The sequence below is a fragment of the Agelaius phoeniceus genome, chromosome 5 (assembly GCF_051311805.1).
Source record: "Agelaius phoeniceus isolate bAgePho1 chromosome 5, bAgePho1.hap1, whole genome shotgun sequence".
NCBI classification, from domain to species: Eukaryota; Metazoa; Chordata; class Aves; order Passeriformes; family Icteridae; genus Agelaius; species Agelaius phoeniceus.
In genome coordinates this window covers 18,246,671-18,267,570 of record NC_135269.1, presented here as the reverse complement: position 1 = coordinate 18,267,570, position 20,900 = coordinate 18,246,671, and the positions used below count along the sequence as shown (strand labels likewise).

Here is a 20,900-nt window from a genome sequence, read left to right as displayed (position 1 = left end):
TTAGTAGCGTCTCGTTTTCTGAGATCTTGTGGGTTGACAGGGATAACAGAAATGGGATCTAATATCATAAATTCAGTATTGTTGCAGTACAGTGAAACTTGAAAGGTTCACTCTAGTAATATCAATAATGATAAATAAAAATAATCATCATAAAGAAAATAGTTATAATAATAATTAGAGGTTTTTATCAGATTCTTCACTGACCTCTACAGGAATATACTTTTACTATCAGTGTGCTGCCTGATGATTTTTCAAGTTTTCTGGCTGTTTTTTCAGTACCTCAGGTTCCTCAGGTGTTCAGCTGAGGAACTTTGATTTTGTTTGAAGGTTGCTCTGGGAGGTATTGAATAAGGCATGGACTGTATTACAACTATCAACTGTTATTTTTAATTAAATGGTTTGAAAATAATCCAATTGCTGTGTAACTGAAGAAAGAAAACAGCATATTGAGATTCTTTTTTTTTCATTAAAAAAGAGTGAAGATGTCATTAAGTCTGCAGCTGCGTTTTGTTTTGTTTAATTTCATAATAAGATCATGAATGATCTTATTATACTTGGGACTAATAGAGCTCATCTTAGCTAACAGAGTGATTATTACAGCAGCATTTCAGCCCTTAGTTGCCTTTTGCCAGTATGGGGGAAATGATGCAAGTAACACATGAAAATTAAGTGTTGAGAGAAAAACTTTTCCCAGTTCTATTTTTTTTTAGAAACAAATGAAAAAATGAAAGTGATATCATCTTTAGGTTGGAAAAGACCTTTAAGATTATCATGTCCAACCATTAACCCAGCACTGCCAAGTGCCACATTCTTTAAATAGTTGCAGGAATGAACACTCCATGTCCATAAGCAATGATTTTCTCCTGTGCCTTGCCTATTTCAAACCCTTCCTTCTCTTTTCCTAGGAGTATCCCTGTTCCCAGTTGGTGTTGGAAACAGATATGATGAAGGGCAGCTAAGGACTTTGGCTGGGCCATCTGCTGCTAACAGAATCATGAAGCTCCAGAATTTTGAAGATTTATCCACTATGATCACATTGAACAGTGAATTTATCAAAAAAGTGTGCATGGGTGAGTCAAAAAGTCATGACCTTGTGTCTGGAGCAAAACACAAAAATTGAAATGCCAAACCAGGATGATTTTTCTTGATACGAGAAGGCAATCAGATGATCTATTGTGAGTGTTCCACTCACAACCATCACATGCTGACCTAGACCACCTTCATAACTTAGGTGTGAAACCAAATTTCAGCCCTTTAAATATGTATCCAGCTGCTATTCCAATTAGCCCAATTCCAGCAAAGTTTTTAGAACTGATTAGGCCTGAACTTTCAAGCTTCTGTCTTAATAAAAATCAATCTTAGTAAAAATCTTGATAATCAGTACTCAGGACTGGTCAATAACTGAAGGACACCAGGAAAGTTGAAGCTGTCATGAATGAATGGGGCATGTTTCAGAACTTTCAGAAATGCTGTGAGCAAAGATTTCAAGTTATGTGTTTTTCAGACATTGTTATGTGCATGTCTACAGAAAATTCAGCCAAAATAGAAGGCAAAAAGAAAAATAATAAAGAATTTCCTTTCCCAGGGAAACAGATACTGGAAAAAAAAGCGTGAAATGTTTTAAACAAGCATTTACTTATTTATAGATGACAACGCTTCTTCTCTAAGGAACCTTGCTTCAACACTGACCAGGATTTTACTTCTTTACCTCCTTGATCTGGATATAGATATTTATCCCTCATCTTGTTGTAGTTATTCCTGTTCCAATAACATCCACATGTTCTCACCACAAGCCACTGCCTCGTGGTGTTAGTCATTGCACAGGTTTTTGCCAGCATTACTAGGGCTTAGTTACATCTCCACTACAATAAATGGACTTTTTTTTGTGGAGCCAAGGAGCTCTGAGAATGAGGAAGTTGCAGAGTGTTCACAGTCCAGCTTGGAGATATCCGATCAGCCTCTGCTGGGATCACTTCTGGCGTTTTAAAATCTCTCCAGAGAATCAAACAGCTGCCATTTTCTAGATTTAAACAGCTGCCATTTTCTTTCCTGTCTTTTAAAATAAATTTTTAAAGATGCATTTATTCTCTTCACACTGTAAAATGTGATTTTTCTTGCTGTAAATTACATTGATGCAAGATTTAGAATGGGGAGCAGGAATTTGAAACCAATAATTATTTTCTTATTGCAATCTGTGCTATAACCTATCAGTACTAGAGGTGAAAGCTTTGTATTTTTTATGAAAGCTTTTCCAACAGCTCAAAAAGCTGTTGAACTATAGACAAACTTGAACTATAGACATATTCAACACTTAAGATCTGAGAAATTTAGCTCTCTTGCTGATGCTGAAGACTTTGCTAGGGGGCGAAAAACAATATTTTTTTTTGTGGGGATTTATTTTTTGTTTGGATTTTTTTCCTGTTTGTTTTGTTTTACATAAATTTCATACAATCTGTAAAGCATAATTTTCCCCTCTTGACTCATACAGTTAGATTTCTCATGCAGATGGAGTCTTGCCTTTTGTATGGAAGTGTACCAAAAATAATACCATTAAAAAAAGGTTTTAAAGAGTTCCTAAATGATTTCAAAATACATTACTTATCCTGGAAAAGACAGAGCAGAGTGTGTATATAGGGCTAGCATAGTCTAGTATTCTACAAAAGATTTGCTAGTCAGTGTCTTAATATCCTAGAGATTTTGTCATGCCATAGTACAAAAATGAAATTGCTTCCAAAATATCTTTAGGTGTGTAGTGAAAGCATACAAACATAGAAGCTGCAATTCAGTGTGTGCCCTGTGGCTGTTTAACTGATTATGTGAAAAAAATGCTCATCACAGTCATGACTAAATGTAAGGAAACTGAATTTGGGTGTTCTTATTACAGCTATTTGTGTAGTTATGCTGTATTGATCTACCTGCCTTTAGTAAATGTGAGTGTGGAAATTGTCATTACCTGCTAATTCCCAGGAATGTCCTCAATGGATCACAAGACTCTGAGGTAAGGCTGGACGGTGCCTCAGAGCCAAAGCTGTGGTCATCCTTTAAGCACCATCTGGGCAGAGCTGTGGCTGTACAAGAAGTGCTGTAGAATTGCAGCCTAGTTTTTGCTCATGAAGTATTTTGGGACCACGGACATTGTTTATGCCTTCTGTGACTTATTCTTATGCTCTTTGGACAAATGCCTGCAGTCTTCAGGTAGGGATTCACACACACAAGCACAAAACCCCCAAACTTCTCACAATTTAAATCAAGCTTTTAAGTAAGCAATCTGTATTTTGGTGATCATCACTTAAAAGGCTTGATAAGGGAACAGGATGACTAAAAGATGTCTGCTTCTCTTTCAGACCCAGTCAGAGAATGCATAGATGAGGATGGAAACAAAAGGAGAGTAAGTGCATTGCCTGGTTTGGCCATCTGACTTTTAAGTTGCAAAGTTTGTACAAGAACATGAATATCTTCACAGTTAACCTAAAACAAAAAAGCATGAGACAATATCAAGAATGATTTTGGAAGAAGAAAATGTTGGATTTTGAACTGGTGGGATAACTTTGCATACAGAGGAGGCTTCCTCTAACATTATTTCATCTTGCAGAGTGTTGAATGTTATTGAAGTCAGTGCAGAACCACTGCAGAACAGTGACAATGTTTGTCTTCCCTGACAGCAAAAAATGCATTTTCATTTCTTGGTGAGAGGACTTCTGGGACAGAAGTGGCCAAATAAAGGTGCATGTGCAGGGACAACCTCATTGTCCAGCCACTGTCCTTCTGCTGAAATTACAAATACCTTGTCCCTATGGCAATTTTACAGGAAGATAATTATTGTGTGATAGTTATGTCTCTAGGTAAAATCATCTCTTTAGCAAGGAAATCAAATTTCTTGGAGTTTGTTTGTGCAAAAGTTCTCATTAATCCTGAGAAAATGCTCAGAAGTGTAAGTAAGCTTGTCTGATCTCTCAAAAGTGATCCCATTCTAAGAAATTGGTGTTCCAGATGTTATAAATGGTTTAGATTCTTCATCTCAGGTGAAATGCCAAGATTTTTCAGAGTATATTGTACTACATGCATTTAAAAATATTAGCGTACACTTGTGCCATGTTTTCTAGTAGGGATCAGTTATGAATTCTTCTCTAGGATTCATCTTGAATTTCCAATACATAAAAAATATTCCTTTGGTTTTTCCCTTGTGAAGACATGACTGTGAAGGAAGGGTGTGGCTAATAAGTGAATATGAATTACCTAAACACGGGAAATATATCAAAGCTGCTTTATGTAGTTGGCCCTAATCAGCTGATCAGAATACAGGAAGGCTTTAGCTAAATCGGACACAAAGTATAATCTTTGAGGCTGACAGCTTAATTAAGAAAAAAACAACTCGACAAACAAAAACTAAACTTGAAATACTTCTTTATTAAGACAAAAAAAAAAAATCAGATTTTGTTTGAACTGAATGTGACCAAGCCTCTGGGCTCTTAGAAGCAGACACGGGTATGTATAGATAAGTGCTGGGAAGGCTAAACTTGAACTTCAGACATGTCAGGTTTCATTTTTGGGGGTGATAAACTTAAAGCAGAATTTCTGTTCTGGCTGACATGCTTTTAGAAGGAAGTGGACCGGGCTCCAGTCCATATGAACCACACTTTCAAATGACAGCCTTTAGGGGCATTTTGAGTTGCCTCTTCTGTCAGCCAGGAAAAATAGGTGTTGGAAGGCACTGTGAGGCCACAGCCTTCTGGAGCATCCATCCCATGGAGCCTACAGCCCACTGTGGAAGTTCCTGCCTCTGTGGTGCAGCATCCTCTGCTGTGCCTCACTGGCCCTAAGGTGCCACTGTTCTGCTCCCCTCTTCCAGCACATCCCACAAATTCACAGGAAGGAAGAATCAAGGCTCTTCCTTCCCTGAGTCAGAAAACACAGGCTTTTATATCGGCTTCATAATCTTTCAGGCGTTGCTCAGAGAATTCTTCCAGGAGGCTCAGCTCCCCAACTGGGATGTCTGTCACGCACCTGGAGATTGTGGGAATCTCCTGCAGTGTGCGAGGAAATCTGAGTTCTCAGGATCAAAAATCTCAGCCTAAATCCTATAAGTGTTTGGAATATTATGATTTGTTACTTTTTAATGTTTTGTTCTGTTATTACCCTTACCCTGGAAGTGACTGTGGAAGGAATATTCTTGATTAAGGTCATTGTTAGTAGCAGATCAAATGTGCTGGATCGGGCCAAAAATCCATCCAATCCCCTCTATTGTGTGGCCAAAAATAGGAGCCAGGGAAGCAGTGTTAATAAATACGTATAAAAATTCCCTGAACTGTCCTAGCCATAAACAATTTGTTACTCTGAGCTGCAAGTGGCACCTTTTTGTATTTGCTAATGTTTGGGTTTGTGAGTTTGTTCAGCTGTTCTTTGAATCCTTGGAAGTCTTTAGTACTCATCAGGTCCAGTGGCAAGGGGTTGCAGGAGTGCCAAACATAGGCTGTGTAAAGAACCACTGGTTTAATGTTTTAATTTGACAGTTGGCAGAATATCAGGACAAGTATGATAAATTAGGTTTTGGTTTTGGATACTTTTTTTACATAGTTAATTTTCATTGTTAGTCTTGTTTTGAAATTTAGAAGCAGGCATAAAGGTGGTAAAGAAGTGTAGGTATTTGTTTTATAATAGTGCTATCTCCTCATGAAGTGATCTGTAGAGCAATTTGCATTTCTAGGCTGTTTAAGGTGGCAAACCCCATGTTCCTGAACTATTACCGTGACTTTTCTAGTATTGTTCAGCTCTTGGCTTAAAGAAGAGACAAACAAACAAATAACCTCATCTAATCTAAGAGATGACAGCCAAGGGAACTGCTGAGGTGTGTGGGTCTCCCTCCTGCAGATGCACAGCAAGACACAGTGTGCACGTCCAGGTCTGTAGGTTCAGAGCTCCCTCAGAGAGGAAGTCTGGGGCTTCCTGCAGTGTTCTGGCAGACTTGTCCTTCACAGCTTAGAAATCCTGATTTTGCTTTCCTTTCTGTCCTGCTTTTGCTCCTACAGTTTCATATCAATTGGGATTTAGGCTCTCTTTGTCTTCAGAGTCCCTGTGTTTTTCTCTGCACTAAGATTCTTGGGGTTTTTTTATCCCTCAATTTTTATTTTTTTTAAATGTCTTGTGCTTTTCTTGTCCAGATCTTAGACGTTTTCTAGTAAATGTCCTATTAAAGAGTGATTAAAACCAATTAAGTATGTATGGAAGCCAGACTTGCACAGCTGTATATGTACCCTTCCAGGTGCTTCCACTTTCAGTGAGCTGTAGGAGGGACAACTGTAATTAAAAAGCATTCTATCTCTTTCTGTAGAAATACTTTTGCTGTCCTTAAAGCTCCTCCTATTACTTTTTCACAGCCTTCTCTAGGCTCACAAGCCGTAAAAAAATATTAAGCAACTTTCAGTTACCTTCTCAAAGTCCTGAAATATATAAAACAAGTCCAGTAAATTAACCTGCATTTAATATGTAATTTTTTGTTGCCGCAAATCTGGCAGCTCTTGTTTAGACTTGATGGCATCCTCTAGCTCAGAGATACAGAGAAATACTTTCATAATTAGAAGAATTATCTGTGAATGATGTTGTTACCTAGGTATTTTTGTCCTTTTTTTCTTCTCTTCTATGGGAGTGATGGTTAAACTGTGAAGAACAGGATGGAAGATGTCCATATCCAGTATCAATTCTCTTTTCTTCTCCACATTTCTGCTTGTGAATATGAAGGAATGTTACCCAGCTCACAGAAGCACCAATTCACTTGTACTGGTGTTTCTGGACTCACCTCTGGAGAGAACTCTGGGAAGTGCTGTTTCCCACATTTGGGGGTATTCCTGGGAATGCCCACTTCAGGGATGAATGCTGTTTTAAAACTCATTCAGCCTGCTTATGGACTTTAGAGCTCTGTAGGATTGGAGCCAGAGAGCTTAGCTTTCTGCAGATAGGAATCTTGAGACATTGCACCTCTATTTCTCTGTCATTTATTAGTACATAATCCCAGTGCCTTAAAATTCAGACTGTCCTTTAGAAAACACGAATATATTTTACATTTAATTCTTTAGCTCTAGAAATCCACTATGTACGTGTAATAACAGTGATCTGGTATAGGAACAATTTCCCTTTGGGAAGAAAGGAGCTGTTTTAAAGTTTCAGAGTTGACAAAATACGATATTCCACGCTTTCCTAGTTTGGAACAAATAGTAATTCCTGCTGTGCTCTGACCATCTGTGGCTTATGAAAAGTAAAGGATTTGAAATTTAAAGTAAAGCTGAGGGGAAGTCTTTGTTACTTTGCTCTCCATGTGTGTTGTAGGGTGGCTACGCTCTAACTATAGGTGGTTGGAATAAAAAGTCTCCTATTGTAGACTGTTATCTTTAGCTTGGAATTTCAGCCTGCTTCTTACTGTTTCTAATTTAAACTTTCTCATCCTCATGAAGTCCTTAATACAGTACATTCCATTTATTTTCCCAAGGCTAATATGAGTAGCACTGCTGTCAGGGTCACTTCACTTTCTGGCTGTAGTTCCATGATACCAGCCAAACTTTGCATTTGAAATGGTTTCAATTGTTCCATATCTGTGTTTCCCTCCCTAGCCTGGTGATAAATGGACATTACCAGACCAGTGCCACACTGTGACCTGCTTCCCAGGAGATTACACAGTTCTGGAGAGCCACCATATCAACTGTGAGAGGATGCCAAAGCCTGTGTGTCACAGCAGCCTTCCTGCTGTTAAGGTGGAGGAAACTTGCGGCTGCCGATGGATGTGCCCATGTGAGTATCTGTCTGTGGGTGCCTCTCCCTCCCTATCACCTGAAATGTTTCGACCACAAGTGTAATGCTGAATGGAGCTTCTCAGCCACTGGACACTTCAAAGGTGACCAGGGTGGCGGGAATTGCCATTTAATTGTTATACAGCTGTTTAAGCAAATAATTGGGAGTGTAAGAGCCTAACTGATGCTGGAATGCCTAATGCTACTTGAAGTTCAGGGCCAATGATTTTTTTGCATTAGCAGAATGACAGTGTTTTATCAGGGAATCTCACACTCCATTTCCAAAGCTGTGTGAGCTGGGAAGGAAGAAGTACAGGAGAAACCAGGAATTTATCTCAGCAAGCTGAAAGCTAGCAATGGATTCTTGGTCCATCTTGGGGCTTAAGGGTTTGGCTTTCCCTCAATCAAGGAGGTGTAGTACAAAGAGATCAGCAAGAAATTCTCTGTGCCACCAGATAACCTCACACGGAGTATCTGAGCAGAAAGGATGTGTGATTGGCGCCTGGGCTGGGATGACAGGAACAGGAATTAAGTGTACCCACTCACATTTACAGGATTAGAGGGATGCAGCCCTAAGGCTGGTGATCTATTTATCAAAACATAAGTGGTTTTAAATCTAAATTAATATGCTTACTTCTTAGAAGTAGATCTGAACTCTCTATATATACACACACCTCCTATTCACAACATATAATGTCAATTTAAAATGTCCTCTGCTGAGCTGGCTGATTTAAGTACAATTTCTTCCAGACAGTGCATGAAATACCAAAGCTGATAGCTGGATTTTGATCCCTGAACTCTTAGACATACAAAATTTTTTACACCCATTGTTTTGTCATTTCCTAAAAGTGTATTTGATGATCTAAACGCTTAACACTTGAAATCTACCATTTCTGATTTGCTACAAGAATTTTGAAGAAGTGGAAATATCTAAAATACTTATAACTATCCATCTGAAGATGTTTAAAAGATAGTCTTAGTGATACCTACCCTGAAGGAGTGCATCTTTATTAAATTTCTTGATCCTAAACACAAAGCTAGCAACATGAGGGCATTACTTTTGGCATGCAAGATACACCTTCATAAAAAACCTTCTGAAAGGAGTAAATGAAAATAACCTTTCATACTGTTAGCTGATTATCAGGAAAAGCCCTATAGGTCACTCAAGTTAAGATGAGCTAAGAATTGTTTGTCTCTTTATGAATTTAATGAGCCATGGTACTCCAATTTTTTTTTTCCTGAGGTTGTCAAACTTGTGAGGGAAAAGTAGGTAGCTTTCATGTTGCAGAAGGAGGGAACAACCCTCCCCCCACCCCCAGCTGATTAAAAACCCCCATGGGTCAAGTCCTCTTTTAATGACTGCTCAGTGCAAACATGGTGATTCTGTGCCAACTAGAGCAACATCCATAGCAGCTGGAAAGGTTGATTCTGTTGCTGTGTGAAACAAAACTCTCAGCAATCAGAGAAGCAGGGATGGGCATAGCAGAGGAGGTGCTGAGTAGGAGCTCTGTGTGAGGCAACACCTCTGTTGTTATGGAAGGAGGCTGGTTAGGCACCCATGAAAATGCTGCTAAATTGACTCATGATTCACTCATTTAGAGAGCTATAACACAATTTCCAGCCATGGCTTGACAGTGTGGATGATGTGACAAATGCTCCTGCAAAGAGGAAGTCCTTGAAAAAGTGTTCTTAGGTCATCTGAGTTCTGAGGATAGTTCAGGAGTTACAGTGCAAAGGTGCTTGCTTGCTGAACTAGTTACCAATTTTACAGCAGCATGATTTACAATGTGATTTGCAGCATGATTTGCAGTGTGCTCTTAGACTATTTTGAAATGGATCACATTAGTGCATTTTGTGCTACAGAAACCTATGAGAAATTTAAAAGGATTCCCAGTATCCTTAATTTTTTTTTTAATGTTCACAGAAGATTGAGAAATGTGGTTTTATTGCTAACTCATTTCATTGTTATTTATGTATAAACTTTATAAGCATTTATGATAAAATATCTGAAGATCCCCCAGTACTCCAAGGGGCAGGCTCCCACCCTCTCTCCCTCCCTCTCTCCCTCCCTCCTTCTCTCCCTCCCTCTCTCCCTCCCTCCCATGCTGTTTTTCCTTAGAAATTAAATTTGAAGGTCATTGATTAGGAAAAAGATTATTCTCAGCTAGAAGCAAAGTACTGAATTATTAACAATGGTAATTTCCCCCCCTTCCATGTTTTGCTGGCATTGATTTTATTGTCCTTATTATCCTTTAAGCAAGAGATTTGAAAATATATGAACCAGGAGCATCAGGTTTTGTTTTGGTTCTTCTGGGGTTATAATCTTCCTTGTTTTCCAGTTTTTGAAGACAAGAAAGTGTTTATAACCCAATGACCAGGACACTGAGCAACTATCAGCTGGCCAATGGTTTATCCTGTGCATATTATTTCTCCGCAGTTTTCCTGTTTCCTGTCTGAAAAACAGTCCCTGGGTGTCAACTTGTGACATGTCTGATAAGGGTGAAATAGTGTCATTTGGAATCAGATGTAACACTGTACTGAATATCATGCAATGCAAAGGTTGAACAGAGTGTTACAGTCTTTCTACAAACAGTAAAGGAGTTTTCCCTGTTTAATTTTTACATAAAATCTGTTACTAAATCATATTGAATGTGAAAAAGTTTTAGGCAAAGGGATTTTTTAAAAGTTTATCCAAATCGGTTTTAATACTGTTCTCAGACAAAGATATTGCAAAAAACCTCCATGTGTGATGAAGTATTTACCAAAGTTTCTTGTCAATGAATTTGCAATTCATTACCTTCCCCTCTTTCCCAATTAGTTGGTTCCCCATGCCCATAACAGTTGTGAAGAAACAGTGAAATTAAAAATGTTTTTACATGTTTTTTTTGTTGTTGTTGTTTATTTTCAGGTGTCTGTATAGGAAGTTCATCTCAACATATTGTCACTTTTGATGGGCTGAATTTTAAGCTGACTGGCAACTGCTCTTACACCTTATTTCAAGACTTGCACCATGATGTTGAAGTCCTGCTCCATGAGGGGCCCTGCAGAGCAGCACCCAGGATGAACTGCATGGACTCCATCGAAGTGAAGCATCATGGTGTAGGAGCGCAGCTCTTCAGTGACATGGCAGTAAGCAAACACCATGAATTCATCTGTGTATTGTCTGCTCATGCTGCAGAATTCAGGTTATGGGGACAAATTTCATCTCTTGATCCTATTTCAGCCTATTTTTAACATCTCTTCTCCATTTCATGATACAATCAGTGTTTGCTTAATGAGCCAGACAAGTTTCCCCTCTTGTTCTCCCTGTTGTACTGGTGTGCCAATGTCAAGAACATGGGATTTGGCAATGTGTCCCTGACACTTCTGCCAGAAAGGCAGGATTACAGACAGGACATACTGCACACTGATTTCCCTCTTTTGGTCCCTCACACTATGTTTAGTCCATGGGAGAGTGCTCTGTCCCTCACAGAGCTGCGCCTGACTGGCCAGCTGAAGGTCTAGGGAGTTGCTTCTCACCTTGTGTGCAAATGGACCTCAGCATTGGAAGAAGGGGTATGCATTACATCTGTTTCATAGGCAGAGAATATTCAAACTCAACCCATGTTTCAACCTCCGGCTGCTCAGACATACAGGTGTTGGCCAACTTGCCAAAACTATCTCTCCTGACTCATGCAGCAAAACAGAGTGGACCAAAGCACCTACAGCAAGTTCTGCATGGTGCTGGACAGCCTTGACTTCCACTGAGACATCATTTGAACCTTGTAGTATGAGGTTGTTAGTCTGTAGACATGAGGCACTCAGAGAGTGTGCTTATATAGGAAAATGTTGGAAGAGTTCATGTAATTCACAGGATGCAGGTCAAGTATTTCTGTATATTTTTAGACTCAATAGAAACCTCCAGCTGGCAAAATTGTTTTTTATGTCCAGATTTAGTTGGATCTTCAGGTATTTGTCAAGTCAAAATGTGGTTCAACTGTAAAATTGGGTTGATTTGTAATGGCTTGCTAGACCTGATGTGATGACCTCACCTTTTTTTTTTTAAACAGGTGACTGTTAATGGTGAAAGGGTTTTTATCCCCTATTCCAGCAGCTTGTTTGAAATCACTGCCTATGGAGAAATAATGCACGAAATCAAGTTCTCGCTTCTTGGACATAATCTCACATTTACTCCAAGAAACAATGAATTTATTCTTAGACTTAATTCAAAGAGCTTTTCTTCAGGAACAAAAGGGCTTTGTGGTAAGTTTGAAAGTTAGTAAGTTAGTACTTTTAACAACTTCCTATTTGGGCTTGAATTTCTATTTATTTATTGAAATATGTGAATCTCCAAATCCATAAACTCTCTGGGTGAACTGGTCCCACACTTTTGGGGGAATACTGGATGTCTGTGTAGGTTTTTCTACTTTCATCCCCAATGTAACAGCTCACTGATGCCCAGTAATACTTTAGAAAGAACAGCAGAGACAACTTTCTGTTTTTTCTTGCTTCAAGTTATCTTTTCAAGGAGATTTGTGCTTTTTTTTGGATATGGGTTTAGTTTTAGATACTTATGAATTCAGTTCTGTGAGAAATCTGACCAGTGCTTGCAGTGAAGGTGAAAAATTTGAGAGGGCAACTGCTATCTGGGTGAGTTAATTCTACAGTATCCTTAGTGATGTAATCTATACAGAGATTGTACCTCTGTGGCTTGACCTGTACCTCCTTTAGTGAGGAAATGAGAAACAAGACCCCGGGTGTTTAGGCCTCTGTTGACAACAGCTATAAGGAATATCATTAATTCCTTGAGCCACTCCAACCAGCGTCATCCACCCCATCCCTGTTTTTTTCTAGGTTTATTTTAGTGCTGATTATTCAGAGATTTTTCTTTTCCCGTTACTCTCCCTGCCAGGGCTGTGTGACCAGAACCACGTCAATGACTTCACGCTGCGCAATGGCTCTGCCACTGCTGACAGCAGTGTATTTATCCAAGACTGGACGGTGGCAGAGCTGGGCAAGGTCTGTGACAGCCGGAGGGAGGACAGGTGCTCTGAGCGCGCGCCCGACCACTGCCACCTGCTGCTCTCGGACCGCTTTGCGGAGTGCCACAGGATCATCACCCCCAACATCTTCTACGAGGCCTGCATGGAAAGCAGCTGCTATGAGGAGGAGGCCTGTGAGATGATCACTTCCTACGCTCACATCTGCCAGGAGTATGGCGTCTGTGTAGACTGGAGAACACCTGATCTTTGCCGTAAGAGTTTTACTCTGTGCTAAAACTGATAGAGAAATTTCCCTGCTTTGGGACATCTCATCAGTGTAATATTAAGTTTTTGAATGTTCCAGATCAAGTTTATTGTACAAGTGGTATTGCAGATCTTGTAACTGGTTGATCACCTACTAAGCTGAATGTTATGAAATAAGTGTTTCTTGGTAAACTGATAAAATTCCAGGCTAGGGGAAATAAACTGTGAACAGATAACCACAGTACCTGGCTCTGCAGCCACCAAACCTTTGTGGCACCAGGTTTGGGCTGAGAGTCTGCTAGGCTCTTTTAGCAGCAGATATCATTGCTTTTGATACAGACTTTGGATGGTCTGAGGTGGACAGAGAAACTCATAATTTGGACTAGTGGAATTGCTTCCCAGCCTGTCACTGTCACACCTGGCACAAAATAAGACTTTTCTTTGTAACAGTTTTCCCAAATCCTTCAATTTCCATAAAAGCTGAAACTTTTGAGAATGTGGTGGAAAAGCCAGTGTGATTTTAAGTTTCTGCTGCAGGGAAAATTGGGGAAATAGCCTGTCTTTGTGGTGTCATTTCTTGCCAGAACATGCCTGTTAGGCTGACTGAACCAGCTGTAATTTGCTTTGCAAATCTGGTTCTTTTGCCTGGATTTTGCTTGTGTTTTGGAGGTGAAAAGTTTGTGCTATGTAGCAGGATGTGAGTATTGCACATTACCAGAACCCAACCAAGGCAAGCAAGACACCCATGCTAGACCCAAACTCAGACTTTGTATACCTTCTCTTCTAAATGCTCATAGACAAGTAGTTCTGCTTTCTTTTCCTTTTTTTTTTTCTTTTTTTTTTTTTTTGTTCCTGTTGTGAGGCATACCTAAAGATCTGCCAAAAATGCAAGGTATCATTAAATACAAGTAAATAACTCTTGAGGTGGCTTATTCTCCACCTTCTCCTGTTAACCTTTCTGCAGTGATGGTTGCAGACCTTCAGATAGTCCCTCAGCATGTCTGTTTAGTCAAGTGCCTTAGATGTGGATGTGTGTAGGAATTTTCTTTCCCAGCTACCTCCTTACAGAGTGTCTTGATGTTCCAGTTGGTTTTCTCACCTCCTGCCTCTCTAGTTGAGTTTTTTATTGTTGCTTTGCCTTCTTTCCCTGGATACTTTTCATTTCAGAACTGAAGAACCAGTATCCTAAAGGTATGATAAAAAAAAAGAAAGTGTAAAACAAATGCTTTTTGCTTTTTTTCATGTTTTAAACTCAGACTGAAGGAATGATGGGATAGGAAGTCATGCTTTAACATGGAAAGGGTTAATGCTAAAGACTTTTTTTTCTGTCACCATTGGCTGCTAGAAGACTACGTGTAGACAGTTTAGCTGATGAATGTTTTCTTGTTCGTTTGTTTGGGAGCTTGGGTTTTGTCTCAATGTTTTTTGTCAGGGGACTGAAAGAAAGTTTTAAAAACCTCACAGCAGTCACAGGCTGGGAAATAAGAAACACTTTTTCTAATTGAAGCTGTAGAGAAAAATAGACTTAAGGGAACACACAGTATGGAAGCTGTGTCCATAGGTTTTTTGAATAGCTGTAGCCCTAATTTTGTGTTTGCTTTCAGAGACAATATCCTCAGGTTTGTGAATACATCAGTAAAAACTTTCTTAGCTTACAGGGCTGTACAGCTACTTGATTCAATTAATTCTGTTAATAAGACAATTTAGTTAAAAATATGCAGAGATCCAGCAGGTTCAGTTTTGAAGTACCAAAATGTTCTGTTTGTTAGCTTTCTTTAGTTGTGTGGGAACACTGCAGCCTATCAATTAAAAAAAAAAAAAGAAAAAAAAGAAAACTTTCTTCAATGCTTTACTCTCTTTACTCTGTCCTGACTATCTCTTAACCATGCACTGTTACCATACAGATAAGGTTCTAAATTCTTGTCTGTGGCCCAGTATTGGAAACAAATTTTGACAAGTGAATGCTCACCCAAACCAACGTATTGGTGAGTCATATGTTGCTGCTGATTCATGTGGCCTGAAAATAGCGTTCGCTGATTTGTGCTGCAAGGGATCAGATCCATTCTTTGGGTGATGGCTTTCTAAAATGGAAAAAATGCTGAAGAAGGCTAGATAGGAAAGATTGATTTTCATTTCTTTAGATCTCGTAAATAAAGCTGATGTTTTCTTCTGTCTTGCTCAGCAATGAAATGTGCTCCACATCTGATGTACAACCACTGCCACATGTCCTGTGTGAAGAGCTGTGAGAATAATACCAAAGTCAGTGTCTGCAAGGATTATCCCATGGAAGGCTGCTTCTGCCCAGAGGGAAAGGTGATTTTTGGTGACAGCTGTGTTAGTGAAGAAGTCTGCACTCAGTGTGTCAGTGAGGATGGCACACACCACCAGGTAACTGCGAGCACAGCAAACTCTGGCAGTGGTTGGAGTTCAGCTTTGAAAGTAAATCTGTTTTCCCTTTGGATACTTTATTTTCTAGCTCAGTTCCTCCTAATCTGCTGGCTGTCAGCCCTATTTAGTTCCCCTAGTGTGAAATTGGCTGGGACTGGATATAAAGATCACAGATGGGACTGTACAGACCTGGAAAGGCATGACAATTCCATGTGGAGGGGTGTTTAGAGGAAAGAGAGGAAGAGTGATGGCATAAGTGAATATTTACCAAGATAAACATCTTCATTCAGCAGAATTTTATGAGTAATGACAATTTAATCATAAATCCTTTACTTAAAATGTCTTGTCTTTGCAAAGCTCACTGAAATCGTTATGAGGGGCAGTGGAGAGACAGGTGTCAAACTCTTCTCTGTGTGATCAGGAACAGGATGCAGGGAATGGCTGGAGCTGTGTCAGAGGAGGTTTAAGCTGGATATCAGAAAAGATTCTTCTCCCAAAAGGGTATCAGGCACTGAACAGGCTCCCCAGGGAATGGTCACAGCCCCAAGGCTGCCAGAGCTCCAGGAGCGTTTGGACAATGGTCTCAGGCACAGGGTGAGATTGTTGGTGTGTCTTTGCAGGGCCAGGAGCTGGACTTGATGAACCTTGGTGTAAGTCATTGGAGACTGATGGTGGCGATTAGTAGGCTGTATAATGTAATGTTAGTTCATAGATGCTTGCGTGAGGAGAGGAGGGTTAAGGGGAGGAGTTGGGATGATAATTTTTAGCATTGTAGGAGGTTGAAGTTGTGTAGGTGGTCGGAGCCTTGTGGGTCCTTTCCAATTCGTGTATGAAATATTTCCAGTGGTTAATGGGGAATGGTGAGACCAAGTCAACTTTTTATCAAGTGGTGATTTGTGTATATCTATTTATATCTATATCTATATCTATCTATATATTTTATTTTTTTGAGGAGAATTATTCCTTCGATGAAATTATTAATTTTGGTTTTACTGAAAATCCACTTTGCTTACTTAAGGCAGCCCTCTCTGTGGCAGTATGAGATTGGGAAAAGGTGTGGATGGTTTTCCACAGCTGCAGTGAAAGACGCTGTTGATTTCAGCATCACACAGTGGGTGTGTTCCCTGTTCCAAGTGCAGGGGTGGTTTCTCTTCTCTCCCAGCTACTCAGCTCTTAGAGTTTGCACATGCATCAGCCAGTCCTCTTCAATCCACGTTTTTGTTATGGGATTTGAAAGAGAAGGGACTTTAATTGCAGTGTTTTATGGGCTTTTGATCCGTAATGAGATTTTTGGGGAGGATCAGCTCATGTACCCGTTTTGCCTCTCCATCATTGCAGGCTTAGCTTTATGAGCAATATAATAGGCACTTGGGTCAGGATTTCCTTAAACTCCTTCTTTTCTTCTGGTGTTCATTCCTCTGTTCTTTTCTACCCTAGATTGTGTTTGGGCTTATGGGATTTTAGTCCCAACACTCAAACAGGGTGGCTTAAAACCTGTAACTGTCTCTGAGTATAGATGCAGTATGCTTAGATTTGTCCTTTTTTTTTTTTTTTCTTCCTATCTCTAATGACCTCAGCAGAGTGTTAGTTTTAAACCAAGCTCCAGAGTTTTCTAGATGACAGCATTTTTTTTTGTGGCATCCTGACCTCCTCTACATGTTGTCATCCAGAACCTGGATTGGTTGTGCAAATTAAAATGTCTCATAATGCATCTTTCCACTCTTACCTCCCTATTCACATGGGTGTTAAATGTGTGGGTAACTTTGACTGAAGCTTTAATATCAATAATTTCCAATCTCGTGGGAAGGAGCAGTGACTGAGAAATTATCTTTACTGGTGGTTTCTGAATGTGCTCATTAACCCCAGGTAGTCTCCACAGTGATGATTTTGGTGTTAGAGGTGTAATAGTGCTTTTCCAGTCTTCAGTCCACTGCAGAATCAAGTGACACTCCAAATAGTCTTAATATAAAAATATGCACAATATATTTTTCTGTGTTGAAGAATTAGGGAAACTAAACACAGAGAAATAAATAGTGCATATTTTTATGTGCATAGGAAATTCTTCTCTGTTTTACTAATTAGGGAAAGCGGACACTTCTCTGTATTTCCCAAAATAATGCTGTTTCCCTTTTTACCACTGAACATGCAATCATGGTATGTAGTAGAACCAGTCCACTGTTACTCACAATAGCCTGCAATTGCATTTATACCTGAGCATTTTTGATGCTTAAAACAATGGTAATTCCTCATCCCATCCACGCATTCTTTACATCTTTTGCTAAATTGGCACATGACAGTCATTGCAGAATTATGTGTCCCCATAGTTTTTTACTGTTAACAGAGCAACCAACTCTTCATAGATTAATCTTCATGAATCTTCTGATTTTCCAGGTTAATGTTACTCATCCTCACCCACCTCCATCCTCCCATCCCATCATACCAGAGCATGGGATTTCTATGTAACACTCTGTTGGGGTTTTTTCCTTCAGCACATGGAAACATGGATTCCTGAGAATGAGCCTTGCAAGATCTGCACGTGTCTCGATAACAAGAGGATCAACTGTACAGTCCGACCCTGCCCGACTATCCAATGTAAATTCAATATTATTCAATATTATTAATTAATATTATTTAAATTTAGCTCTGTGACTGGACTTGAATTGATGCTCTGGTTCCTGGCTTCCTAGTTTTTGTTCAAACTTGTTTTATGGATGTTTTCTCCAGCTGTCCAGTGTGGTCCATGTGAAGTCGCTCGCCTGCGCAGGGGCCCTGGCCAGTGCTGTCCTGAGTACGAGTGTGGTAGGTTCTTGTACACTTTTGGAATCTTCTTGGTCTGTACTTTTTCCAGATATTTCTAAGGTATACAGTCCCTTTAAAAAAAAATAAAATTATTCAGTGCTTCACTTTTGATACCACTGAATTGTTGTACAATCATCCATGTGAAAAACCAAACAGCTCCTAAGGATATGAGTCTCCATTCACTTCCAACTTTGTATCTCTTTCTGTAGTAGATGAGGAAGCGAATGGAGCAAATTTTTTTGTCTAAATGACATTAGGATGGTTTTTTCTCAAGCATTTATTTTTGCATCATCTATATTTGCCCATTAAATATAACATTAGAAACCTTAATCCGCCTAGCCAGAGCTTGAACACTTCTCTGAGCTATTTTGAAAACAAACTCTGACCTGTTGAACTTTAATATACTTCATATTTTAAGACAGCAATTGAGTGTGAGTTTAATGGGGATGTGCATGTGTGTGTGTGTGTGTTTTCTCAGGGACTAAGTAGACATGGTTTTAACCGCTCTCTAAAATTCTGCTCTTAGTTTGTGACCTGGTTTCCTGTGATTTGCCTCCTGCCCCTGTTTGTGAGTTTGGCCTGCAGCTTGCCCTAACTAACCCTGGAGAATGCAGACCAAATTACACGTGTGGTAAGATAATTTTTCCTAGCAGGGAGTGACTCTGGAGCACTGCATTTGAGCAACACTGACGACTTCCTTTAGGCATTATTTTTTCCCCCCTCTGAAAGGTTTAATTTTGGTGCCAATGGATGTGTAACGATTTCCCAGACTTGGCAGAAGTATATTGCTGGCACTTGGAGTACACTTTCAAATTAAGGACAAGAGAAAAACTTTACTCTTGGGCATGTGTTCTCTGACCCTGGTGCTTATTTTATAAATCTTCTTGTTTGTTAATGGCACAAGAATTTTTTTGGCAGGGCAGAAACTTTTCTGAGTTCCCAAACCAGAGCCTTTTATATCTGTGTTACTCAGGCTTTAAACATGTTTATAACAGTTTGAGATCCTGATTAATGCCTTGCTGCCAGTGAACTGTTCTGTTCACTGGCAGCACTCTGAAAATTTATGAGCTTGACATGGTGCCCACCTTTTCCTGCCAGCCTGCAACAGGGAAATGTGCAGCTCCACCTCAAGCCTTTCCTGCCCATCACACCGGATGCTGACTGTTGTCAAGACCGAGTGCTGTGACAAATATGAGTGTACCTGCAGCTGTAGGAACTCCACAGTGAGCTGCCCTCTGGGGTATCTCTCCCAGTCTCTCACCAATGACTGTGGCTGTGTGTCAACCACCTGCATTCCAGACCAGGTAAGGGAAGTGAAATGTCTTTTCCACAGCGAGTGGCAGTACCAGAGCAAGCAGGCAGACAGCTAGATATGAGTAAACCCCCAATGAGACTGCTGGAAAATGATGCCAGGGCAGTTTTAATTTACAAGTGCCTGAAAGAAACACACTATTACTTCATACTGTTACTTTTATTACAGTAATTTATTTTGACATAACCAGTCAATTTTTGTAACTTTGAGATAATATTAAAAACCATTTGAAACTTAAAGGTTACTCAAACATCAGGAATTTCTGAGGTGATTTTTGTTTTCAGGTAACACATACACATACTTTGGGACCACTACCATTACTATATATTCTTCCAATCCCATACTAAATTTGTTGACATATTTGGTACACCTTAGATCTAAACTTCCTTGGGCTCATTGATTACCTTTGTCTCCGTCTGAGAAGGTGTTGTGTTTTTTAAGAACTATATCACCACTTTTAAGTTTTTGCCAAAATATTATTCTGCAAAAGCTTCACTGGGGTATATTTTTCTTATTTTGCCAACCTTTTATTAAGTTGTTATATTATGTTAACCTTTAAGATAAAGTTGCTTAGGGAAGATGTTGCAGGGCAATGTAATTTTTTCATTAAACCTGAACATAGGGTTACCTTATCTTGCAGAACAGGACATCTACCTTTTATTGTCCATTTCTAAGTAGTTCATGACCTTTCATAATTCATTTTATGTCTCTGAGACTTACTTGCTCTAGCTATAAAAATAAATGTTCTCTCTTTAATACCAAGCTGTAATTTTATTAATAGGAAGTTCAATATAAGGGATGGCTCTGCTTTTTAGGGGTAGCTGTGGTGGCCAGATGATACAAGAGGATGAAAGCTTTTAGCTCCAAGTAGGATCTCTTCAGATCAGATGGTTTAGCTGGAAGAAATTTTGTCTTCAAGGCTCCTTCTAGAGGACTTACTGTTTATTATCCCTAAATATTGTCACATTATACTTACAGGGAAACTGAGACCCTGGGCAACTCCACTGACTGCAGATAAAACTCTCCAATTTATTTTCTGTAAAACAGTAGCTTTATTTGTACTTATTTTTGTTTCCTCAACAGGCTGACCACAATTTTAAGACCTGTAGCATTTCTAAGGGATTAAAAATACTCCATAGAATTTATGATTGATTTCACACCTTAAAATGCAGCCCTTTGGAACCAACAGTGTACCCTGACAGCAGCAGTGTGCTCTTTTATGTATGAACTATTGCATTTAATAGGTGTGTGTGCACAACAATATAGTCTATCCTGTTGGGACAACCTGGGAAGATGGATGCAGGGAGTGCTCTTGCAGCAGTCTGAGGGATGATGTTACAGGACTTCAGATGACAGAGTGTCATGACAAAGAATGTGACACGTTCTGCTCTCAGGTAA

The 20,900-nt window shown here is 39.5% G+C and overlaps 1 protein-coding gene across 1 annotated transcript in view; it reads left to right on the top strand.

Annotated features, from left to right (window-relative positions):
- Positions 1–20,900, top strand: part of VWF (von Willebrand factor) — a 117,868-nt gene that overhangs the window by 76,453 nt on the left and 20,515 nt on the right. Inside the window, exons 32-43 of the mRNA XM_077178437.1 lie at positions 906–1,070; positions 3,345–3,388; positions 7,602–7,779; positions 10,687–10,907; positions 11,828–12,020; positions 12,670–13,011; positions 15,186–15,391; positions 17,881–17,983; positions 18,116–18,190; positions 18,717–18,821; positions 19,289–19,494; positions 20,747–20,896. Coding sequence (XP_077034552.1) covers positions 906–1,070; positions 3,345–3,388; positions 7,602–7,779; positions 10,687–10,907; positions 11,828–12,020; positions 12,670–13,011; positions 15,186–15,391; positions 17,881–17,983; positions 18,116–18,190; positions 18,717–18,821; positions 19,289–19,494; positions 20,747–20,896 — 1,988 coding nt within the window. The remainder of the gene's footprint in view (positions 1–905; positions 1,071–3,344; positions 3,389–7,601; positions 7,780–10,686; positions 10,908–11,827; positions 12,021–12,669; positions 13,012–15,185; positions 15,392–17,880; positions 17,984–18,115; positions 18,191–18,716; positions 18,822–19,288; positions 19,495–20,746; positions 20,897–20,900) is intronic.